General features: G+C 38.4%; 1 protein-coding gene across 21 annotated transcripts in view; it reads right to left on the bottom strand.

Annotated features, from left to right (window-relative positions):
- The window catches only part of ptprk (protein tyrosine phosphatase receptor type K), a 144,161-nt gene extending 120,094 nt beyond the window's left edge, over positions 1–24,067 (bottom strand). For 20 of the 21 annotated variants that reach the window (XM_030127922.1, XM_030127927.1, XM_030127926.1 and 17 more), the window contains exons 1-2: positions 23,733–24,067; positions 16,354–16,377 (exon numbers count right to left, since the gene is read on the bottom strand). In XM_030127922.1, coding sequence (XP_029983782.1) covers positions 16,354–16,377; positions 23,733–23,808 — 100 coding nt within the window. In that variant the 5' untranslated portion in view covers positions 23,809–24,067. The remainder of the gene's footprint in view (positions 1–16,353; positions 16,378–23,732) is intronic. The other variant, XM_030127928.1, reaches the window with a different exon arrangement.
- Positions 24,068–24,554: the final 487 nt, after the last annotated feature.

The following is a 24,554-nucleotide window of genomic DNA, read 5'->3' as shown; positions in this document are numbered from 1 at the left end:
CTGGCACACACACATTTACAATAAAAGCCACTGTATCTGTCAGTATACATCAGCATACCCAGAGTGTTACTCACCAAGACTCACCAGCTATTAGTCCCACGCAAACACTCACACTTCACACAGAAACTAACATCCCTCTGGACACTCACTCATATGTGGAATCCATTGGTTTTAATTTTCTTACTTTCAAATAGTCATTTTGTGTTCATGTGCCAGCAACTGAACAAAATGATGCTTTGGTGTGAGCAACGGAGTTATTACTTAATTAAAAACAACGCATTAAGGAAAAGACATACCAAGTAAGGACTAATACTTGATTAAAATCCTCTTGGTAGCGTCTAAAAAATCCCTCACATGGAAATGGTGTAAAGAGGACCCCCCCCTACCATAAATAAATGGAAAGACATTGTGGAAGAAATTCACAACATGGAGAGACTTACTTTATATAAGACTACAGCAAGCAACATGCGAAGATTGATGGAAAAAGTGGACAATATACAGTACGACAACTGACACTATGTTCTAAATGTTTGTGTTGTAAAATTTCAAAAATGAAACAAAAAAATAAAGTAAAAAAAAAAAACCAAAGCATTACGTATTATTTGATTATATATTGCTTTACTTATTTACTCCCTGTAGAAAAATAATTTGTTACACTACTTCTTCCTTCCACTATTTCTGCAAAATCACTTGAGATGCTTTGCCACATAAATGCTAGTTGTTAATGTATTAGTAAAACCTTACATGTCATCACATCAAGTTGCAAATCTTCACGTCTGCTTTTGGTACTTGTTAAACTGTCAAATTTTGGCTCAACTTCGCAACATCGCCCTACTATGTTTGCCTTCACATGGCTGTTTTTTTCCTGGGAATCCTTTGCACTTATCCGTTACATTCTTGTGCTTTCACAGTAATTAAGTTAGTCGCTAATTTGAAGTAATGCCTTTTTGCATTCTTCAAAAGCACTGTATACCATTTTTGTTGCATCTCTTGTGTGAGCTGGAGTTATTCCCAGCTGCAAGCACACATGAAAAGGCATATTTGATGCTTTTTTCCTACCTTACATTATGCTATGAATGCTCTGATACATCGGCCAATCATCTGTTTTTCATCTTATTTCCATAACACAAAAAGATAGAAAGGATATGATGACAAAAACAAAATAAATGTACAGAAATAGCAGCTAACATGATCTCTTTAAATACTGGCGAATCAGTGCATCCCTACATAATGCAGAGGATTTCTTCCTTTAGGCAACACTGGTTACACACACATCTTTCATGCCACACTCTTAACCTTTAAAACCAACAATATATACCGTCCACTTCTCTAAACAACATTAAAATCCAGTTTAAGGCAGCTGCTCTAAATCTAATCCGGTAACACTCGTGTGCACCCAGATCCATCCACACCACATTAAGCAGTGATGTGGGTTCACTGACTGAAAACTGTGTATGTATGTGTGTGTGGTGTGTTGTACTCTCAGTAATGAGGTGTGACTAGTGTGTGTCAGTGAAAGTTGAGTGATCGGCATAATGAACGACAGCACATAGAGGAAAAGAGAGGGCAGACGGGAGGAGAAGAAGGAGAGGACATGTACAGAGAGGGAGGAGGATGAGGAGGATGTACTAATTTCTTCTTCCTGACGATTGATTACACATCTAAAGGCATTTTGTGTCACTGCAAGTAATTTTTGATGCTGCTGGATATGTGACAGGACAGACTGAAAAATGGGTGTATGTAACAGAAAGCCATTTTTTAACACAGGAAAAAATGACACCTGTACTGTCAGACAGGATTAGAGAAGTCTGAAATCATGATAAAGTTAGTCTTTGTGAACTTTTTCTATATGAGGCTTATTGATTGAAACTCAGCCACATATATAGGATGACAACCACTAGAACAGCAGGGTAGAAGTTGTTATTTCTGGCTACATTTGACCAAATAATGGTCATGTTTTACTTTTTTAAGGGTGTATACACACACACACACATATAAATATATATATATATATATATATAACATATATTTGTGTATGCATAGTATGTGTTATTGAAATATATATGTACGTAAACTACATTATAGTTGTTCGTAATAACAGAAAGAAGAAACAAAATTATTTAACAACAAATATCAGGCATTACAGCAGTGTTTTTCAACCTTGGGGTCGGGACCCCACATGGGTCACCTGAATTCAAATGGGTTGCCTGAAATTTCTAGTAATTGATAAAAATACAAAATAAAAACTTACTAATAAAAAATATATGGTGAGTTGAGAGAGATAATCACAATACATAAAAGAAATGACAAACTCTGAAGCTGAAACTGAAGCACTGTGGTACTGTTTATCTTTCAAATGTTCAATGTGGTCAGTTTCAGATGCTGCAGCTCTTTCATAATTCATAGTTTGAGTTATTGTTTTTTCAGTATTAATTGTCAGCCTTGAAAATCCAAGCTGGACTGACTGTACATATCCTGACCAAGGAAAATAAAATTCTCACTTTGTGCAGTAATCTACACCTGGCTTTTCTGCCTCCGTCCATAATAATATACATTATAATACCTAAAAGGCATCTAAAATTAACCTTTATTTGCATCATAGTATAGAAAACAATTACATGATCAAAACAAATTAATTTTTGTCAAAAAAAAAAATCTCCGTTTTGAATGTCTGGGTTTGCCAAAAATTTGTGATTAAAATGGGGTCAGGAGCCAAAAAGGTTAGAAACCCCTGCATTAGAGTATAGCTACGTTTAGAGTAGGAAGCTTATTATTGTTATTAATTATGAAAGGGGAAGGGGTGGGAATTTATAAGTTATACTTCTACTCACTCGTTTTGAATATGTATTGTACATCTTATGAAATGTTTTTGTTATTTATTTTCTTCTTTTTGACATTCAATCAAAATAAATACATCAAATCAATCAATCAAGGGGGTTAATGCAGTGTAATGTAATGTATAGCGTAATTTAGCACTGTCCTGATTCATCCCAGCTCTAAAAGTGGGTCACATGTGAAAATAATAATGACTAACCACTTACAGGACGTCATTTTACCCTCCACTACATCTCTCTGTATAAACTTACACATCTCAAGCCAGAAGCTGAAGAATGTGAAACAGAAACAGGCCCCCGAAAGACAACAGACTGATTTGAGAGCAGAAACCGACCAATCTCTGCACAGGATTCCAGCCAGTTAGCAATGTAAACACTTACATGCACGAGAACAAGCAACAAAGTCCGTTACTCAAGTCACTGTGGTTTAACTGTGTGAATGTGGGTTAACAGCTTGTACACTGGAAAAAAAAATCTAAATCTTATCAAGTGTATTTTTCTCATTTCTAGTCAAAATATCTCATCACACTTGAAATAAGACATAATCACCTAAAGAGTAACTATTCAGTGCGATATAAGAACTTATTTTCAGACAATAGATTTTCACTTGTTCCATTGGCAGATTTTTGGCTTCAATTAAGCAAAAAAAAATCTTGAATTAAGCAAAAAAATCTGCCAATGGAAGTGAAAATTATCTTGTAAGATTTCTTGAAATAAGATTTTCAACATCTATTGTCTGAAAAAATCAAAATCTTACCAAGTGTATTTTTCTCATTTCTAGTTAAAGTATAAGACATGATCACCTAAAGAGTAACTTTTTAGTGCGATATAATAACTTAGTTTGTGACAATAGATCATTTTCACTTGTTCCGTTGGCAGATTTTTTGCTTGAATTAAGCAAAAAAAATCTTGAATTAAGCAAAAAAAATCTGCCAATGGAACAAGTGAAAATCATCTTGTAAGATTTCTTGAAATAGGATTTTCAAGATATATTGTCTAAAAATAAGTTCTTATATATCACTGAAAGTTATCTTTAGGTTATTACATCTTATTTTAAGTGTGATGGATATTTTGGCGAGAAATGAGAAAAATACACTTGGTAAGATTTGGATTTTTGCAGTGAATTTTTCCTCTGTGAGTCACCTGGCTCAAAATGGGAAGCAAAAACTTGTATTCATGGTTACTGTTTGTGCATTTACCCCAAACAGGACACAACAGGACTTGGAAGGGGAGAAAAAAAACATGCCTTTTACAGCAAGACAAAGCAAAGAAAATCAGGCCCTGCATCGTATCAAACCAGCATAACTTTCACTCCCTCCTTCAGACTCTCGCTCTGTTGTTATCAGTAGATATGGAGGAGGTAAGGAATGAAAGAGTACAGCTGCAAGTGTTTGTGGTGTCAGTCTGCTCTGTTCTTGCGGAGTTCCTTATCACACTTCAAACAGCTACGCTCCCTCTCCCACACACTTTTCTCTGCCCACTTCTTCTCTATATCATTTACTCCCATTTCATTCCCCTCCATTTTCACTCCAAGTCTGTGTCATTCAGGTTAGGGCCTGTACATCTAAAGAGCCTCGTAGTTTATCTCTTCTGTTGTGCTGTCTGAAATTTGGTTTTCTCTACGTTGGTGATATATTGCACAAAACTGCTATCCCCTGTCCATTTTTAATGACTCCATTTCTATTCTGTGTTTTTGTTATAGGGGTACAGGACCAAATAACTGTGACAGTGACAATCACATTTATCTTTTTCAGGATCAAAACCAAATATATATTTCTGTATCTCTGTTAGCTACGCAATCATTTTGTTGCTTCACTGTAAAATGGTAATATATTGCACCTTTGCAAAGCTAACAGCCAAAATAGAATGGTAGCAATGCTGCCCTGGTTGTTAGCAGTAGGGTGTTCATTATACTGTAAATGAACTAAACTGATAACACAGCAGCCAAGAAAAATGATTTACAATCCACTTACAACTCAGGACTGAGTAAGCTTTTCATATCAGCCAAAGTGTTCTGTGAAGCCTGCCATTTGTTCACAGCGTTACACTTTTAGAAGGAGTTTCGATTTGGTTTGTTAATCTCCTCTCACGGGTAGGTGGAGGTTTTGCACCGCTCTGGGAAGCGTTGGTTGCAATGAACATTGGACTGACGATGAGCCTCAGATTCAAGCAATGTGATTAATATGACTCATGTTTGGAGGAATCCCACAAGAGCTTTATTATTGTGTGAAACACCCCACATTGCTTCTCGATGGTTCGCAGGTCATCCTACAACTTTTAGAAATACAGCAAACAATTTGCTTTACATTGACACAGTTGTTCAAGATAGCTTTACATTTATGTTTGCATAATACACATTCTAATTTCATTCACAAGTTCCCTAATTTGTGACTATAAAACAGCACACAACCACTCATTCCATTAGAAAGAAGGTATGTTTTCCATTTGTGTGCATTAAAACAAATCCCAGATTATAATCGCAGCTCTGTAGCAAACATGCAGAACAAGGTCTCTCTGTGTGAACTTAATAATTGCTAAGCTTTAAACAAGAGATGCAGGAATAGTGAATGATGTTTAACACTTAAAGACCTACAACTATTTTTGTGGTGACTTCCAAAGAAATTTTTCTTTATATTTAACCGGTTCGAATTACTATTTAATATAATATCAGCCTATCCATCCATCCATTCCATTTTCTTCTGCTTATCCAGGGCCGGGTCATGGAGGCAACAGTCTAAGCAGGGATGCCCAGAATTCCCTCTCCCCAGACACCTCCTCTAGCTCCTCTGGGAGATCCCAAGGCTATTCCCAGGCCAGCCAAAGAGACACAGTCTCTCCAGCATGTCCTAGTCTTCCCTGAGGCCTCCTCCTGGCAGGACAATGCCCCAATACCCCCAGGGAGGCGTCCAGGAGGCATCTGAAACAGATGCCCAAGCCACTTCAGCTGGCCCCTCTGGATGTGGAGGAGCAGTGGCTCTACTCTGAGCTCCTCACCCTATCCCTAAGGGTGTGCCCAGCCACCCTATTTCACCTGCTTGTATCCAGGATCTTGTCCTTTTGGTCATGACCCAAAGCTCATGACCATGGGTCAGAGTAGGAATGTAGATTGACCAGCCTTTTGGCTCAGCTCCTTCTTTACAACGACAGACCGATACAATGACTGCAATCATCCTATCCTATCTAATTTACTAACGGTGTAGATGTTCATAAAAGCTCAGAGCAAAGGTGACTTGTTCAGCAAAATGTATCATTAACTGAATGTAAAAACAAGCATCTACAACCACTGTCATTTATCAAACTACATGGGTTTTATTAGGGAATCAATGTTCCCGAAGATGATGGTGGTTCCATGTTCACAGTGGATCCTCTGAAATGGGTCATATCGATGCCACTGAGAAGCTGAAAAACTGCATTTTACCTCAATTATTTTAATTTAACAATTTCAGTGGATCAAAGTTATAAAACATTTTAGATCAGTCGATGATTTGTTTGTCATTGGTTGTTTAGGGTTAAAAGGTGTATTCATTTATACATTATGAAACTGTTCAAATCTACATAACAGACTAAAAGGGAAATGAAAAGCCTATCACCTATTATTAGCCACAGAAAACAGATCCTTTAAGACATGATTATTTTACTGAAAGTCTGCATGACCTGGTTTATTAAACACATATTGATAAGCTTTAACACCACCACAAAAGAACAAACAATTATCACACACACACACACAAAGCTACTAGTGAACTCACTAAGCCCACTCTGGGTCTCCTCATTCACTCCATCTCCCACTTCTGTTGCCTTGATTTAAGTCTCCCTCTGCCTCTTTCAATCTCTCTTGCTCTCTTTGGACCACTAACCTTGATTCACTGTTCTGCTCGACTCTGCCTCGGGCTGAAACAAGCGTACACAACCACACACGCGTATACACACTCTAAACACAGACACAAGAACGGACAGATTTAGAAACAAACACACACACAGCGGCACATGCTCAGCCCTGATCTACACATGTATATGGCCATGGTAAAGTAGACGTGGTTAGTTTGAGGCCAGTGAGAGGGGAAAGTGTGGCTAACCAAAACCACATGCGGCTGACTCTTTCGCTCTCCATCCAGAGGTATGCGAGCCTCTCCAGTGTGTGAGTGAGTGGAGGGGGAGGATAGCGAACGGCAGAACGAGAAGCAGAGTGAGCTCATGGTTTGACTTTAACCTTTATTCATCCAGGGAACAGTTTGACATGCTGTTTGTAGCCATGATACATTCACATGGCTACACACCTGGGAGCTGCTCCACTGTAACCACAGTCCTCTACCGGTGCCCACTGCAGCTCAAGGGCAACGTTGCAAAGCAGTAGTTACATCAGAAAATGCTTTTTATTTGGCAAATCAGAGTGTTTTCGCATCTTAAGAGTTGGCTATTCCCACTGAAACTTTACAGCTTTAGAAATTATAAATAAATCAAGTGTTTTACCCATTTCACTTCTTGAAATCACTCCTTTCCTCCTCATTTCAGTTTCATCATATCACACAATAAAAGAGATGTAAAAGATATATCAAGTCTGTTACTTCATATCATCAGCCAGCAATTACTTCTCATGTCAGTATAAAATGATAGTGTCTTTATTCAGAGGTGTTTTTCTGGCTGGGTATTCAGTCCCAAAGACATTAATCATGACCATATTATGGGGCAGAACCACAATCTTAAATCTCAATTGCATTTTTTTCACCTTTTATATAATGTGGGCGAGTTTCAATCAAACTCTAAGTCCTTTAGTTTCTCTGGTGTCTGTTATGTGACTAGAAACGCGGCATTTTTGCCCCATTTTGGACTGACATTATTACAATATTGACAACATCTAGAGCACAGATGTCAAAAATATGGTCCGGGGCCAAAACTGGCCAAAAGGGTCCAATGTGGCCCGTGGGATGAATTTACACTGAAGACGTTAAACAATCATTTTAGTTCATGTTCCACATTCAGTTCAAATTGATCTCAAGTGGGTGGGACCAGTAAAATGCTGTCACAATAACCTATAAATAAAGACAACTCCACCTGCTTGTCTTTGTTTAGTGTCAAAAAGCAAATTACATGAACATTTTTAAATTTACAGACTATCTTCACAAAAAATGCGAACAACCTGAAATGTACTATGAGAAGTGTAATTTTAATGTGTATTTATTAATCCACTGTGATCTGTAAGTTGTAATACCCATGTGTAAATGATAAACTGAGGCAGAATATTGTTAAAATTGCACTTATTTTTCTTGTACAATTTCAGTTTTTTCACGGTTGTTCATGTTATTCACAATTTTTTTTAAGGATTGTTTGTGGATGTAAACATTTTCATCATGCAATTTTACTTTTTTTACACTAAAACCAAGAAAAAACTTTGGAACTGAGATTATTTATATATCACTAAGTTATTATTATTATACTAGTCCGGCCCACTTCAGATCATACTAGGAAGATGTAGCCCCTAAACTAAAATGAGTCTGACACCCCTGATCTAGAGGAAGTAAACTCTAGTTGACATTTTCCTGTGCATACAACTTTATGATTTTTTTTTTATTACCTGGACTGTGGCAGTACATAAAACAACAGCTAATGAAAATACATTACAAGGGGTTGTCACTTCTGTTCACTTCTGACCTTCCCCGAAATAGTGAGCAGTGAACCACAGTGTGTCAGACAGTAATGCTACAGTCTGTTGTCGAGTATATTATCAAATACAGAATCACAATGACATTTTTATTGCCGTGTCTTTTTTCTAGAGATAAAAAAAAAAAAAAAAGTCTATCAAAGTTGAAATCTGAGCTGTTGATACCAGCCAAAACAGGAAACCCATTCCTAAATTTGTCAAGTGTGTGGGATTAACTGAAGTGAATGTGAATGCGAAAGAGGGTGAACATTAGCAGAAATTGGTGCTAATGAAATCTTCTGTACTGTGTGAACAGCTATGTGGACATTCAGAATAAGTGACCATAAGGAGAGTTGGAGGTGGTAGACAGTTTCCAAAAGCTGGCAATTTACATCAGCATTTCTGAAGAGCTGAGTATATTCACTCAACAGAGATCTCAAAAAGCTCTGTGTTGCAGACAGCCATAGCTTTGGCATTTATTTTCAGATTTAATGCATGTTAGAGCATTAAATAAACTGGAAACTGTAACAACAAAGGATTTCACAGAGTGTCATTTGTGTTTTTTTATCTCAAGAATCGGTTTAGACTACAAAACACCCACATTTTCCTTTCATTCAGAAGTCAAAACACCCAGAAGGCTGTAGTTCTGTTTCAACCCTGTACTTAACTTCATCTAGCTCACTTTGAAGTGAGGGACTAACCCTAGAAGACAAAGCAACGCTGTGTGTTAAGGTAGTATTGTGTGCATGTGTGTGTTTGTGTGTGAGGTTGAGTGTAAGAGACAGTTTATGTCATGGGGAGGTAGCGCTGTATCTGCTAACCGTTACTCCAACAAGACAGCTCGCTTGGTTCACACACATACACACACATATAAGATGCACAGAGAGACACTTTGTTTACCTTTGGCCCAATATAGACATGGTGACAGTTAACCTAGCCACTTAATACAAAGCGACAGTTTCTTCTACAAACTTATACTCGAGGGGAGTATGCGGGGAGTTTGTGAGTCAGAGTAAATCTGGCTGTAAGGAAAACAGAGAAGAAAAAAACACTAACAAAAGCATTCCAGAAGGAGATAGCGAGACATTAAGAAAGACGCAAAGAGACCTCGAAGTGAGACAAGAGGGTGAGATTGTAGCGCGCCAGCATGACACTGAGGGAAAGAATGTGTTCTTCAGTTTTCACACTTTAGATATGACAAAGAGTTTAAAAAGCTACTCAGCTGGCAATGGTGGATGGGTATTACTTTTTAATGATTAAGTAAATGTCAACTCCTATCATGCTGGCACAATAACACAGCACCTTTGGAAGTCATGACAGCGTCTGAAATACTGTCTTATTGCTTGTTTTTATAGGCTTTTTGCTATTTATGATGCAGAAATTGCATTAAAGCATAATGTGGAGTATAAATTAACAATTCCAGGTAGAATTAGTAATTTTCTTTGACATCTTAGTCACTTTACTTTTAAGTTTTTTTAGCTGATTTCCTGTGTTTTCACTTGTATTCAGACTTTTTTTTATGTGTGCATATATTGTCTTTCTGTCTTGCAAAGCACTCTGCTGCAAAATCTACCTACTTTCAAAGTGCTATATAAATGAAATTCACTTCTTTTGCACCCAAAGTCATTAAAATCTTCCTCAAAAACAATACTGTTAAACTAAAGAAGGCAGGTGGTTGACAAATACTGGAAAATTATAGAGTTTTTGGAATTAATTATGCCAAACTCAAATATTTTGTCTTATATTATAAGTAATACTGCTATTATTCCCAAGGATCTTCTATGTTGTCTCCCTGTAACTCCCTCTGCAATTATTATTTCCACCTTAAACAGAATCTACAAACCTTATCCCTGTAATTCAACACCATTCAGTCTGGATTTGGGAACACAAATCCCACCCTTGTTCTTGTTGTGGGGTCTTTGGAGGGGGAAACACGGAACTGGAGAAAGAGGGAGGAGAAGGCAGAAGGGAAAGGGAGAAGGGGGGAAAGAGGGGGCAGCGGAGGTAGGGAGAAGGATTCAGGAGTACATGAGAAGGGGGGAGGGTTTGATCAACGCTGTGTTGCTTTGTTTAGGTTAGTGGGCCATAAATTCCAAAGAAGGGAGGGAGGATGAGGTAAACTAACCGTTAGCAGAGGTATGGAGGGGGAGGGGAGGGGAGGGGAGGGGAGGGAGAGGGGAGGGGAGGAGAGGAGAGGAGAGGAGAGGAGAGGAGAGGAGAGGAGAGGAGAGGAGAGGAGAGGGAGAGGAGAGGAGAGGGAGAGGAGAGGAGAGGAGAGGAGGAGGGAGAGGATTGCTTCAACTGAATGATTCACTCGACTCCACCAGACACTGTGGAGTCCTGTACAGTATCAACATTGCGTCTGGGTGTGTGTGAGCTCTATGTGTGTGTGTCTGTTTCTCTACTGAGTTCAAAAAAAAAAAAAAAAAAAAAAATCAAATACCTTCACATTAAGAATCTCAGGGTTGCTTTCGCAGTGAAACTTTGTGTCCTATTTTGGTGTTTTCTTGCTCTACAGCTGTGCATCCGTTGAGATTTTCACAGCTCTGCCTTTTCTTTCTTATCACTTCCACAGGAAAGGACACACTGTTTGCAAAGTTCACAAAACAGTTTGCGGTTTCAAATGGACAGCTTGGCCAAGGTTTCCCACAGACACTTGTTCAGTGTTTCTCACTTACAGACAGAAGTGCCTTTGGGGAAATACGGTCTCAGTAGGTGTCCTGACCATATAATCTATGGAGACCATGGAAAAGCTATTGTTTTGTCTCATGAATGCATGAAAATAAATCTGAAAGGCTCAAGGCGTGAAGGTATAATGTTGCAGCCTTGGGTCCTCTGAGGGTTAGAGCTGTTGACTGTGCTGTTTTGTCATTTAAAGTGCTTTGGTAATAAATGTAAACTCTGCATTTTATGTAGTTCTAACAGCTTATTCAGGCTATAAAGATAGGGACTGTTTTAAGGCTTTTATTTTTCATGTAAAGGATAGATTCAAATTTTTTCAAGACTTTCCTTTCATTTCCAAAAAGATATCTACTAGGCCAACTCCATTGTAGAGGGTGGAAGAAAAAAATCCATACCCTTGTTCAGAACAAGAAAATGAGGCTTAGGGTGTCTGAGTTGGAAAAGCTCATTGAGTATCGAAGTTATAGTCTTTTTAGAACAGAATTCCCTCTTGGTGTTTCCACAGAGTTTCATCATTTCATTGCCACGCTGCGGTGAAAGGACTGTAACTAACGCTGTCTACAATGGAAACGTTTCAGTCATTTTTTTACTTGCATGTCTCCTGCAACCGATACATGCCTATTTTAATCAAACGAATAGACACATATTGGTAACAATAGCTGCGTTTACATGGACCTTCACATTACTCTAACAATAAGAATAACACCTGATCAGAATTAAAATTATATTAGTTTGAGATGTTTAATAGGAAAATATTAGCATCTAACCACCATCTAAACGCTTAATTCAATCACATCTGGTTGGATCATATATATATATATATATATATATATATATATATATATATATATATATATATATAATATATATTCTATTGTTTTCCTCCACATCAGGGCAACATGAGGTAATGTAATGTGTTATCAGGAAGCCAAATAAAACTAGTTTGTAGCTGATACGAGACCTGGTTGAAGACCTCAAAACATTTAAAACTGTTGAACACTTCAGTAGTCACACGGCTTGAAACAACTACTTCCTCAAACAAAAGTTAGCATTAATGAAATCCATATAATAAAAACTGGGTGTAACAAAGTGTTTTCTTGAGTAAAACAAAAACAACAAAATAATATTGAGAAACTGAAACTGTATTGTGATTCAAAAACTAATTAAAATGAACTAAATTATAGAGAAAATATCTAGCTAGCTTTGATTTCATATGTACCTACAGTCAGGGTGCAATTTGTTAAAAATACAGGGGTGGGGGGGGGGTTACTTTGTCAGACGAGGGGTTGGGGGAGTGAAACTTTACATACTTTCAACTTCCAACTCCTGGGTTCTGTTTCTCAATCATACAGTGGATGTTACATGAAATTTTCACAACTTCTAACCTATATCCACTGGACATACAAATGCTGGGCCCATGAATTTGTCATGTTCACAAAAAACTTTTTTTCCCCAACTTTTTACAGTATTTTCGTCAGATTAAACACCTCACATATGTCAGAAAAGTTCTATTCGGGTTAAAATACCTTATTTGCAGCACAGAAATGCCATCTTAGATCATTTTATTTACTTCAAGTTGGGACAATTTCAATGAGGCTGAAGAAATATTGTCCTTAAAGTCATTAACATGGAGGACTTCTCCAGCAGACTCCCTTTCACAAATCAAGCTGAGGGGGACAAACCGGTGAACTGACAGACAGACAGATGTTCAACATTTAAATGTCTGTCTACACACTCCCACACAACCTGTCTGCTGGAGTGATTGACTGCAGGTGTGTGTGTGTGTGTGTGTGTGTGTGTGTGTGTGTGTGTACACAATCGCTGCCAAGGCTGACCATGTGTCTGCCGTCATCTAGTCATCTGCAGACAGGAGGGGCTCGCAGGGAGACTGGCAGGCAGACACACGGAGACCAAACGACAGATTACGACAGCCGATAGACAGATTAAAAAAACTGTAACATCATTTAGACAAGGAGATAGCTGCGGAATATCTGCGAGAAGATTTAATTCTCTGCTCGCACAGACAGACAGAGGAGCAGCATGGCGGTGATGTGAAGATACATGGTCAGGGATGGAGATGATAATCTTAATGGACTGGTCATCTGTCTGTAAGCCCTGATTCACACACACATCCAGAGGGTTTATATATCTCGAAAGCTTTCTGCTGCTCTTGAACTAAAATCAGCTTAAAGCATGAAGTGGAGGACAGTACCAATAAGTGTTCGTTCCTTTTTAGTATCAGGATATGCATACAGTAGTAGCTGTATGGCTGAAAGTGACTATAGAATAATGTCCTGGGGGATTTCCATGAACACACAGGGATCAGGAATGGGCTTTACCATGGTGGTGTGCACAGACATCGCTTATGGCTACTTTACTATGTGAGTGTGTGTGTGTGAGTTGCAGCTTCATGACAGATGTCTTCTTAACTGGACTAATGGAAAACACTTCAGCCGCTGCATACCCTCGAAGAGCCCTTTGACCACGTGAGCACAGCCAATCCACCTTAAGGCTGACTTAAAAAGGCCCCATAGCTCGCATACCAAGGGTCAACATCTAGAATTTTTCCACTTGAAAATGTACTTGTCCCTACATTAACTGTTTATTTATTAGCAGTTTTCAAGTTAATTGTCATGTTTGTACTTCATATGACCTCTAACAGATATAAGCTACTGCCATAACAGGCTCTGGAAAAACCCGTGTGTTTAATCTTCTATTTTACACTTGCCTCAGTCATGCAAGTTAGTTTATAGTTTTTCCAGCCAGACGTGAATTTTTTTTACTTGCATTGCTCAGTCCTTATTGTCAAGCTCTGCAGTGCATACACATGTGCAGACCAATCTGGATCTGATATTGGTATTTTTAACATTTATCAAATCAGATTTTTTTGAAATAAATGGATTTTTCTCTTTGGTCTTGAGTACTGTCTAATTGGTTACGCAATGTGTGTAACAAACCATCAACTCTGAAATAAGAAAAAAAAAAATTATGATATGGACTTATTATGTATAATCTCTCCTGTTCAATGCAAAAAATGAAACAAATACTGTTGAAATATTATTGTTTAGTACTTGCTTTATTGATCTGATAAAGATTTAGTGCTGTGAGTTATTGTCATTTTTACTGCAAAAGTCTTCTTGATTACTAATAATCTGCAAAAATAAATGCATCAGTCGATCCTTATTACAGCCACCCAGACTCATTCAGTTGTCACAGTTAGTCAACAAAGGAACAAAGACTAAAGTGACATAAAATACAAAGAGTGTCTTTTTATGGACAGTTTTGGACCATCTTCATTTCTGATATTACCCGACACTTGAAAGAGACTTTAAACTCTCTTTTATCTTAATATAAGTCTAAACTGTCTCTTTGAATGTGACGAAAATAGCCTTAAACACATGCTCTAAAACATCAAACTTTGTACCATCTTGATACTATTTAAAGATTATTTGTGTGCAATCTGCTGTTATTAGACATCTGATGGAGGAAAGAGACAGTGTAATAATGTGACACAGGTTGTGGAACAGATTTGAAGGTTGGTTGCACTTTAACTAAGCGTATCAACTCACTGGAATTCCCCAAAACTGGTACATTTTGTCCTGAGGGGTTGAACAAATGAGTTTTGACTGTAATCAGGTTTCTGTTTATTGTGACTTTTATAAGCGCATTAAATAATAAATATGCCTTCATTAACACCAGAAATTACTTTAATCCAGTTTTGAGAAAACATGTAAATAATTAACACGGAATTGTAATTAACGGATTTCAGCATCAAACACCTCAACAAAATAATGATAACTTTTTCGCATGACAACATTATAAATCTCTCATCTACAAACTGTCAGGTAAGAACTCAGTCAAAGTAGATAGAAATTCACTTCATCTTCAGCACTGATATAGTGAAATCTGCTGAGGCTAGTAGAGCAGATGTAGAACCTGCCAAAACCATTTTCAAGAACATGTCGTGCTTAATATGAGCTGATACTGTTTCTGCCCTGCTGGGCTTTCATTAAGTTTCTATTATTTTTGTATTAAATACTTTGTGTCTTGGAGCGTGGCCCAGCTAAGTTTTATTTTTTACTTAAAAAAAAAAAAAACCACCAGAATGTCTTCACTCGGTTTAAGGATTAACCAGAGAGTGACCTTGTGTAAAATGAACGGCGGATTTTCTTAGCTTTTTCTAAATAAAAATATAAACATCACTTTTGCTTTGATTTAGATGCTGTCGCAGCAGAGCCTGGCGGGATACCAAACTCTTCAGTTACACAGCGATCTTTCTGTCTGTCTCTGCTGTGCGAAGCGTCTGCGGTGAATTTTACTAGCCTGTCACTTTCACAACAAAAAACAACTTCCTCATTAAGGACCATCTATTGGAGTGTTTGTGTGTGAACGAGAGAAAGACAGGAAGGAGAGAAAGATGGAGGATACATGTGAGATGGAGTGAGAGGATGTGTGATGCTAATATCTGCAGTTTGGTGACTTTATGATAGTGAAAATTAGAGAATCAGAATAAACAATCAGAAGAAGGAGAAGAAGAGGTGTGTTCAAGTACTGCAGGAACAAAGTTTTTTAGAGATCCTTTAATAAAGCTCGAGCTTGACTAAACAAACAACACCTGGTAACTTCAAACCTGCCGACAGCTGTCTAACTACACAGTCAGACAGAGAGGGACACAGACAGGAAGGGATATGCACAGACAAATGGCAAATAGATTAACTGACAGCCAGGTTGGCAGAGTCACAAAGACAGACAACAGTAAACCAAGACGAGAGTGATTCAAACATTTCACCAATTTAATTCATGTTTGCCTGTGCAGAAATAAAACTGAGAGAACACAATACCTGATCCCAAAGTTCAATGATGCAGTGAAACTATTTGAAGCATCGATAGTTTATACAGTGGATGCATTTCTGAAAAGGTTGACACTTTATGTAATACTTTTAAGCAAAGTTCTTAAAGTTAGTGCATCTGTTAGGTACACAAAAACAATGAGCATGGAGTAAAACATGGATGGTTAGTTGCACACAGCAGCTAAAAGATGCAGTGACCAAACTAACGATTAGACCACACTAAACAAAAAAACCCAAAGATAAGGGAAAGGCTACAGGCTGATGACAACACTAATGACCATGAAAAAATGAATATGACGATGACTACGACAGATGAAGCTCAGCTCTCGGCCGGCTAATCATAACTCACCCTTTTCAGCGCGCCCCATGTGAGCTAGGTCCAATGAAAGCAACAGAGAATAATAAGACAGAGTTAGATTAGAAAGCATGCAAAGAGAAATAGTCACTTAGACAGCTGGACAGAGTTGCTTCTATGGATCCAAAACACATTTCAGTAAACTTATCCACAAAGTTCATTGCATAAAATCAAAACATCAGAATTCTTTATTTGTGATAAACATAAATGTGGAACATTACAGGGTATAATGAGTCTCCAAATCTAATGTTTTATGTTTTACTTGTTCACATATACATTAAATTTCATTGCATGTTTGGAATAAATCACTCAATCAATCTTTGAGCCAAGGTTTTGTCCATAGATCTGTGCTTTGGTTTGTTTGTTTTGAGAGGGCAAAGAAGGAAAAAAAGAGGAGAAAGGTTCTGGGTTTATCAGGTCACTGCTCTTTCAAGAACTTTAGACTAAACATGGATTAACTTCATTACATAATATAAAGTTAGCAGTCATATAACTTGTCTGTCCTGAGTCAAAAATGGTCAGTATGTTTGCAGGAAGATAGAGGTGTTTGTGTAAAAGCCTTGGATCAAGAAGTACTTTAAATTCAGACTCAATATGTGTTTGTAAAGACTCTTTCAGACTTAAATTATAAGTTTGTTTTGTTGGCTTTCATTTCTGAGGCACAGTATGTCTCTATGTTCAGACAACAAGTTTCTTTTATTCAATAAAAAGTGTCTTGAGGAAAAAACCACTGTGATCTGAACTTCTAAGGGTAAATGTACACACACTTCTTATTAGCTAGAAACTTCAGAAAACCAATCAAACACAGGAAAATAAACACAAACTAGAACAAACCTCATATCTAAGTCGACTGCACAAATGTTTGCAGGCGTCTTCGTACTCCTCGACACAAAGTTTAACCTTTAACCAACACATGGCTGACCTCCACCTTTAGTTGAACCTTTAGTTAACCCTAAAAATAATCATTTTCCCAAGACTGTCTTCACCTGCCGCTGCTTATCCCCATTTTCCCCTCTTACACACACACCAGCCATGTTTTCATTTCTATTTATCATTAGCATCACACTGGCCTACACAACCGGCACTGAGACTGCTCACATCTGTATCTGTGAGTGTATGTGTGTGTGTGTGTGTGTGTGTGTGTGTGCCCACTGTAATGTAATTAATCAGCTGAGAGTGTTGATTACTTAATCTGTCATTAGCCAGCCGTGTGTGTAACTACTATATGTGTGTGTATGAGTGTGTGTTGGAGTGTGTATGTGAGGTGGTGGCGTTTTTCAAGGCCCCCTTGTACCGACAGCTGTGACCGGAGCCAAACAGGGCAGAGCAGAGATTGATGATACCGGACTAATACCATCATTCATCAGGGATGTGATATTTCAGGGATTTGGGATTTGTTTTGGATGTACTGCCTTGCTCCATTTTCAACAAGACTTTACCACCTCCTTTGTTAACTTCCTGCTTGCTGACTGATTATCTGCATCCGTCAGTTTACACCCAAATGTTGTAAGGCACACTTTAGATTTGTGCCAGACACGAAAGAGAGTAGATAAAGGTGGAGAAACCTAGAAATAAAGCCTGACGGTAAATAGAGTCTCATGGCACCTGTGTCTGCATCTTCTGATTGGGTTGTGAACTACACTGCACATCACTGCACCCCTCCTGGTACGAGCCCAGACAGGGGTCCTTTTGCATGTCACTCTACAGGGGTTGGACAAAATAATGGAAACACCTTAAAAAATCAACAAAATATAATTTAATATGGTGTAGGTCCGCCTTTTGCGGCAATTACAGCCTCAATTCTCCGAGGTATTGATTCATACAACTTGTGAATTGTTTCCAAAGGAATTTTAAGCCATTCTTCAGTTAGAATACCCTCCAACTCTTTTAGAGGCGATGGCGGTGGAAATCGACGTCTTACTTGAATCTCTAAAACTGACCATAAATGCTCAATAATGTTGAGGTCTGGGGACTGTGCCGGCCATACGAGATGCTCAACTTCATTAGAATGTTCCTCATGCCATTCTTTAACAATTCTAGCTGTATGGATTGGGGCATTATCATCTTGAGGTGAAGGTGTTTCCATTATTTTGTCCAACCCCTGTATATCACCATGGGCTTTGTTCAGACTGCAGACTGATCAGATTCGTTCCATGAATCAGATCTTTAAGAGAGACTGTTCACACTGTCATTTGCAGGTCATCTGATTGGACTTGTGTGTCCAGATGCCACCAACCTCTCTGCATGCATTGCTCTGGTAACGTCTGGGGTGCCGTAAAGGGGTGGTAAACATGAGAAATTCATGGGGCCCAGTGGATATAGGTTAGAAGCCATGAAAATTTCGTGTAAGCTCCGGAGTCAGACGTCCAAAGTTAAGCTTCAGTTTGACGCCAGTTGTCGTTGTTACGGCAGTTATGAAATGCACCCCTATACCCCCAGTCCCTACACAATGTAAACCTCCCAATCCAATGACACATTCACAGATAATTTATTTTCTGGAGGGCCCACAACGTTTACCTTCCATGGGGTCCACAATTGGTAGCAGCGCCCAAGGGTAACGTCATAGGCACCCGAAACCATGAAGCAGTACTGGTATTAAAGCTTAAGGTTGTCACATCTTTTCTAGCTTTGCCTGCGTAGAATCCTTCAGTCAAAGTGTAGAATTGTATTTTAGTATACACATTGTTATACTCTATACTGATGTGTGAGAGAAGCAGCAAGTACTCTGCTCTGAACTTGTTATCATTGTACGCCATATTGTCAGTGATGCAAAAGACAGTTTGAACAATGATGCACTGCCTGATCAGATGGTTCTCAAATCTATCCAATTCTGTCCCAAATTTACATGGAAGAGCTGCATGACGGTTGAAGCCAGGTGCACAATAACAAACAGTAGCATCACAGTGACGCACACTAACACATCATCAGCATGGAAGTTCTTCATCAAGTGAACACCCAAAGAACAAAATATTTAGAGGTGACTTGTCAAACAAAATGAGCGTCACACAACTCCTGAGTAGTAGTGCCAGGCTGCTCCACCGTCTTATGAGTAATCAGTCATCTGCTACGGTGTTGACGGTGGCATGTTAGACAACGTGGGATGTACTGCGATTCTTGCAGGAAAAAGCTCTGTTTTGTGATTTGTGACTTTTCTGAGGTGCATTCTTAAATTGACTTAGAGATGGTCCTGAAACCAGCTGTAGATCTAGATCAAATATGAGCATGGGATAGTCAGTGATTTACAACCAACATATAATTGGATTTTCCATGAAAGAAAAGGAAATGTTGGCATATTTTATCAATTATAGTCACTAGAGAGGAAGCATATCTGAATTAAAATCAGCTAAGGAAATTGCAATCAGTGCATCTGCAACTTTGAGGACAACTGGACACATATGTACAAATCTAATCAAAATCACGTGTCAAACGACCTCTAAATGTGGTTTGGCACAGATCTGCAAAAATCCCTTTTCATGTGGTTTCCCAAACTTTCCAAAATCAATCTGGATCTGCCAAAAAGCATATTTGGGCTGGCAGTCTGAACAAGGCCACAACAGCAGCACAGGGCACACTCAGATCAAAACGACAAATGAACAATCCTAACTTTGAATCTTTTTTTTAATCCTTATCATACGTAACTTAGACACGTATGCAACCTTCTCTTACTGATATCTCTCAGGGCTTACTGATACAGTACACACCTTGAATGAATGTCAGTGTCAATCATGTTCTCTGTGTCTCTAAAAAAACAGCATGAAGTTGAAATATTACACCATTGCGGTGTGTCTCTGGTGCTTTTTTTCTAATTCATTCACATACGCACACACATACACTGTCTAATGAGGGATTAGCTAATGAATTCTCTCAACAGATTAATTACATTTTACACACACGCTCATGTGCGCACAAACTTCATCCCCAAATGACTGAAGAAATGAGCCAGTACTTTCAAAGAGATAGATGTTTAAAAATCTACTACTAAATTGAAATCCGAAGAAACAGACTGGCTCGGAGCAAAGCGTTGTTTGATTTCAGACATTAAGACGGATCTGAACGACAGTGAACTGAGGCATTACTTTTAATGAGAAAATAAATAAAACAGACTTTGATTTGGCACCATTTTACATGGCATGAGTAGAATGAGAAGGCATTTCCTATGAATCCAAATGAGAGGCAAACATTTCACATGCTCGTCTTTGTGCCACTGTACTCTGGAGGGCTTAAAGCAACGGCCTCGCTCTCTCTTTAAGTGACAGCGACACACATCGACTCCATGCACACATACAGTGGACATGGCAGCCAAACACACATTTACACACACACTCACTCCCTCCTGCCGTTTTCACAGTCTCTTGAGTGGAGGAGATGCCCACGGCCAAAAACCAATGGTTGCATTTCTTGTGTTTTTTTTTCTCCCCTCCTCCTCCTCCTCCTCCTCCTCCTCTACTCTTCCCCACTCTCTCTTTCTTTTGCCTTTCTCCGGGAAAACACACAATTTTATTTCATCTTCCAAATGGAGCTGAAAAGTAATTATAATTAAACCAACTTGGTCCTAATGTTCAAAATACTCAAATAATTTACAGTTATAATTAAACCAGCTCAAATGTGAGATTCAGTAACAGCGGCAGTCTTCTAATTTCTCTGGAGTCTCTAATGGAAAACAATTATTTCACTTCATTAAGATTAAAGACGCCTGGAATCAGTGTCACAACTCGATCAGAGAAGAGACAGATTTAGAAAGTTGTCAAATTAACATAAACTCAGTTACTGGCTTTGTAAAGGACGCGAATAGTGGGTGCATGCGTGCTTGTTCACATTTATTACAATGTCTTTGTGAGTGATAAGCCAAAACAAAACTGCTGCAATACGGCATGATAAGAAGAGACAAGAAGGAGACAGATTTATGTAAATGTCACAAAGTAGAAGATAAAGGGGGAATGAGAGTGATGTTTGAGAAAAGACATCTTAACATTAACTCAAAGTGACTTTGTTAAGACATGACAGGCAGTTGGAAATCCTTGTCCTTGTCCTTTTCAGTGATTTCAGAGAGCAACGACCGCTGATTACACAACAACACACATCTCTCCTACCATATCTGATCTAATAAATGCTGCTTTTCACACTGGTTGTATTAATAATCCACCTATAACACATATAAGCTTCTACTTTTACACTGTTTTAATTACCTATATTTGCATGATCTTGTGATTTTGCAATAAATATAAGGTTGTGCTTTGGTAAGTTGCAGGTTATTCTTTCTTGAGGCTTTAAAATATACAGCAGGAAGCTTAATAATTATGCATTTGACCCAAAAAATTGACTATATATAGTAGTAAAACAATTTCCTTTTCATCTCACTTGCTAAAATTGTGACTTTTCATTTATAAATTTGCATTTTTTCACCCTACATCACAAGCAACTACTTTATTTTTCCCTCTTTTCACACTAATGATAGCCCACCTCCCACTCTCTGCAAAGCAGCATCTAGTCTAGTATTTACTTGCAAATTAACAGCTCTCAAATTCCCAAAGAGGCCTCAAAGAAATTCCACACATTTGTTACCCTGAGGACCAAATGGCCACAAGGGAGGGGTAGTTATGGGGTATAGCAACGGGTGGGGAAGGAGGGAAGAGAGGGTAATAAAACGCTCTTGAGTAATTAATTGTCTCATTTCTATGCAAATCATTAACAGGCACATGCGAATGCCGGAGCAGAAAACGACGTTTTATACTAGTTCTGGTTATTTCCAGCGTTTAAATTAAGCCTTAAGTGTCCTTGAACGCAGCATTGCATAGTTTTTATAGTGATTCTGGAGGTCAACTTTCTAACAGCTGTGTGTCTGCGCTGGGTTCAGATCCGAACAAATGCCAAATGCGGAAATAACGCAGGGCAGCCACGCAGATCCGCGCAGGTAAAGAGACGGAGACCTGCAGGAGATGAGGTTATTGTTTTCACAGGTCCTGCACCGACTCTTCTGATAAATTATAACAAAACAGAGGAGTTCATTGACGCGACTTTTGCAAAAGCACCGTCCGACAAACTCTCACTCCTGCAGCCTTTTCTATCGGCGTGCGTCTCCAGCCACGGTTTCCGATGTCCGAATTTGCACTTGTAAAGCTTGGGCATGCAAACTGGATGGCAGCAAATTGAAGAAAACTTTAATGTCACTGATGTTTATTTTACGAAGCAACGATCATGCATAGACTCGCAAGGAGTTTATCTGAACTTCAGAAATTCCACAAAACCTTGTCATACACATTAACATTAGTAATCGCAGCTGATATTTTGACCATGTAAAGCTCTTTTTTTGATCGTTTTGTAAAATTCCACTTCTTTTTTCCATGCACTTGCAGGAAGAATGTGCATTTCATTACACATGCGATCGGCGTAAAGGCTGTATTCCCCACTCATTAGGTTTTACTGCATGCAGCGCGAGTAAAGTTGGAGAACAGGAGGATCATTTGGTTTGCAAAGAGCGACAACCTTACGACGTTTTAAAACCAAACCGACCATATACCATCCACAGGCAAGAAAACACAACCCTAAACGATCTATCAGACCAAAGTGAGCGATTGAACCCAAATGACACATGAACCTATAATACAAGACAAAAACGAGTTTGAGTCAAGTCACCATCGCAAAAAGGGGTGGAAATAGTACAAAGTGCACAGATAAATATAATGTGCAGAGTTAATATTACATCGATAAAGGTACGATCTCCGTGCTGCAAACTTTTTCTCCATTCAATCTGCGTTGCGTTACGTTAACATCGCTGCAGCTTTCTCCATTCAAGCCTCAGAGTATCCTTATCATACATGCATTGACAGGTAACACCATAAAAGGCTATCTTTTATAGTCCATATTATCTATATTATTACAGCTCGCGACAACTAGGAAATGCAGCGCGTGAGAGATTTCCCCGTTTTGTTTTGCTTTTTTGTAAAACTAAGCTCATCTAACAGCATTACGGGAACTTTTAAACCTTTAAAATACACAGTTCACAATCCCAGCATTGAGCCGGTGTTAGTCATATGTGAGAAAAGCCAACCTACTTGGCAAACACACTGAAATCACACAAGTAAAAGAGCCGACAATGTTTCACAAGCTGCATACGAGTAATGTGCAATATCACATTTCAACAGTGACAAAATACATTCTTCACGTCTTGGATGTGTTAAAAAAAATACTCGAGACAGTATAAAATAGGTATGAAAGTGCGTTTAAAAAAAAGACGTCAACTTTTTCTTCATACCTAAACACACCTGTAAGGAATTTAGAGCTTTGGGAGATTACGGAAACACGGAATACGCGTCCAAAACTTGTAAAAGTGTAAAAAAAAATTCTACAGTTGTTTTTTTTTTTTTTGCGCTTACCTGTGGGTATTTGAGCGGATACAAATGTCTGCAGCAGTAACAGGAGTCCCAGGAATACAGAGTAAAACGTATCCATGTTTTTAAAAGGTTGAAAAGAGTCTGTTAACAGTTTTCCACCCGCTAAAGTTTTCCGGCGACTTTCTTTCCTCCTCGTTCGTCTTCTGCCTTCTCTCTCGTGACTGTTGTTTTCTTCTTCTTCTTCTTATTGTTGTTGTTATTATTAGTCGTATTTAATGTTATTCCTCCTGTTGTGGTGAAACCAGCCGCTCCATTCTCTCCTTTCTCCGGTTTCTCTCTCTTTTCGCTTCCAACGGGCTCTCGCGGACACTACACTTTGTTTCACGCGGAGCGGAGAGAGAGAGAGAGAGAGAGAGAGAGAGAGAGAGAGAGAGAGAGAGAGGGAGGGAGGGAGGGAGAGGCGCGAGCGAGCGAACGAGCGAGCGAGGGAGCGAAAGTCTGTGACGTCACGAGCACTGGCTGATTGAGAAAAAAAAAACATGAAATAAGGACAAATGTCTCCAATATTTAGTTAATTTTTTTTTTATTTTATTGGGTAAATATTTTATTCATAAACAAACATTTTCAGCCTCCAAACCAACCTTTCCTCATTTTTTAATTGAATTTAATTCACTTCACAAATTATTAACCCTTGTTAATAAAAAAAAACAAAAAAAAAACAAGACATTCCTTGATAGTTATGATAAGTTATTTAATGTTTCCTCTGACAGTTGATGAAATTTTAGGTGAGAAATTATTCATGTATGTATGTATGTATGTATGTATTTATTTATTTATTTAATTAATTATTATTTATTTTTTGTA

Source organism: Sphaeramia orbicularis, chromosome 24, assembly GCF_902148855.1.
Source record: "Sphaeramia orbicularis chromosome 24, fSphaOr1.1, whole genome shotgun sequence".
Classification (NCBI taxonomy): domain Eukaryota; kingdom Metazoa; phylum Chordata; class Actinopteri; order Kurtiformes; family Apogonidae; genus Sphaeramia; species Sphaeramia orbicularis.
The sequence above is the reverse complement of the archived record's forward strand: the minus strand, read 5'-3'. Positions and strand labels throughout refer to the sequence as shown.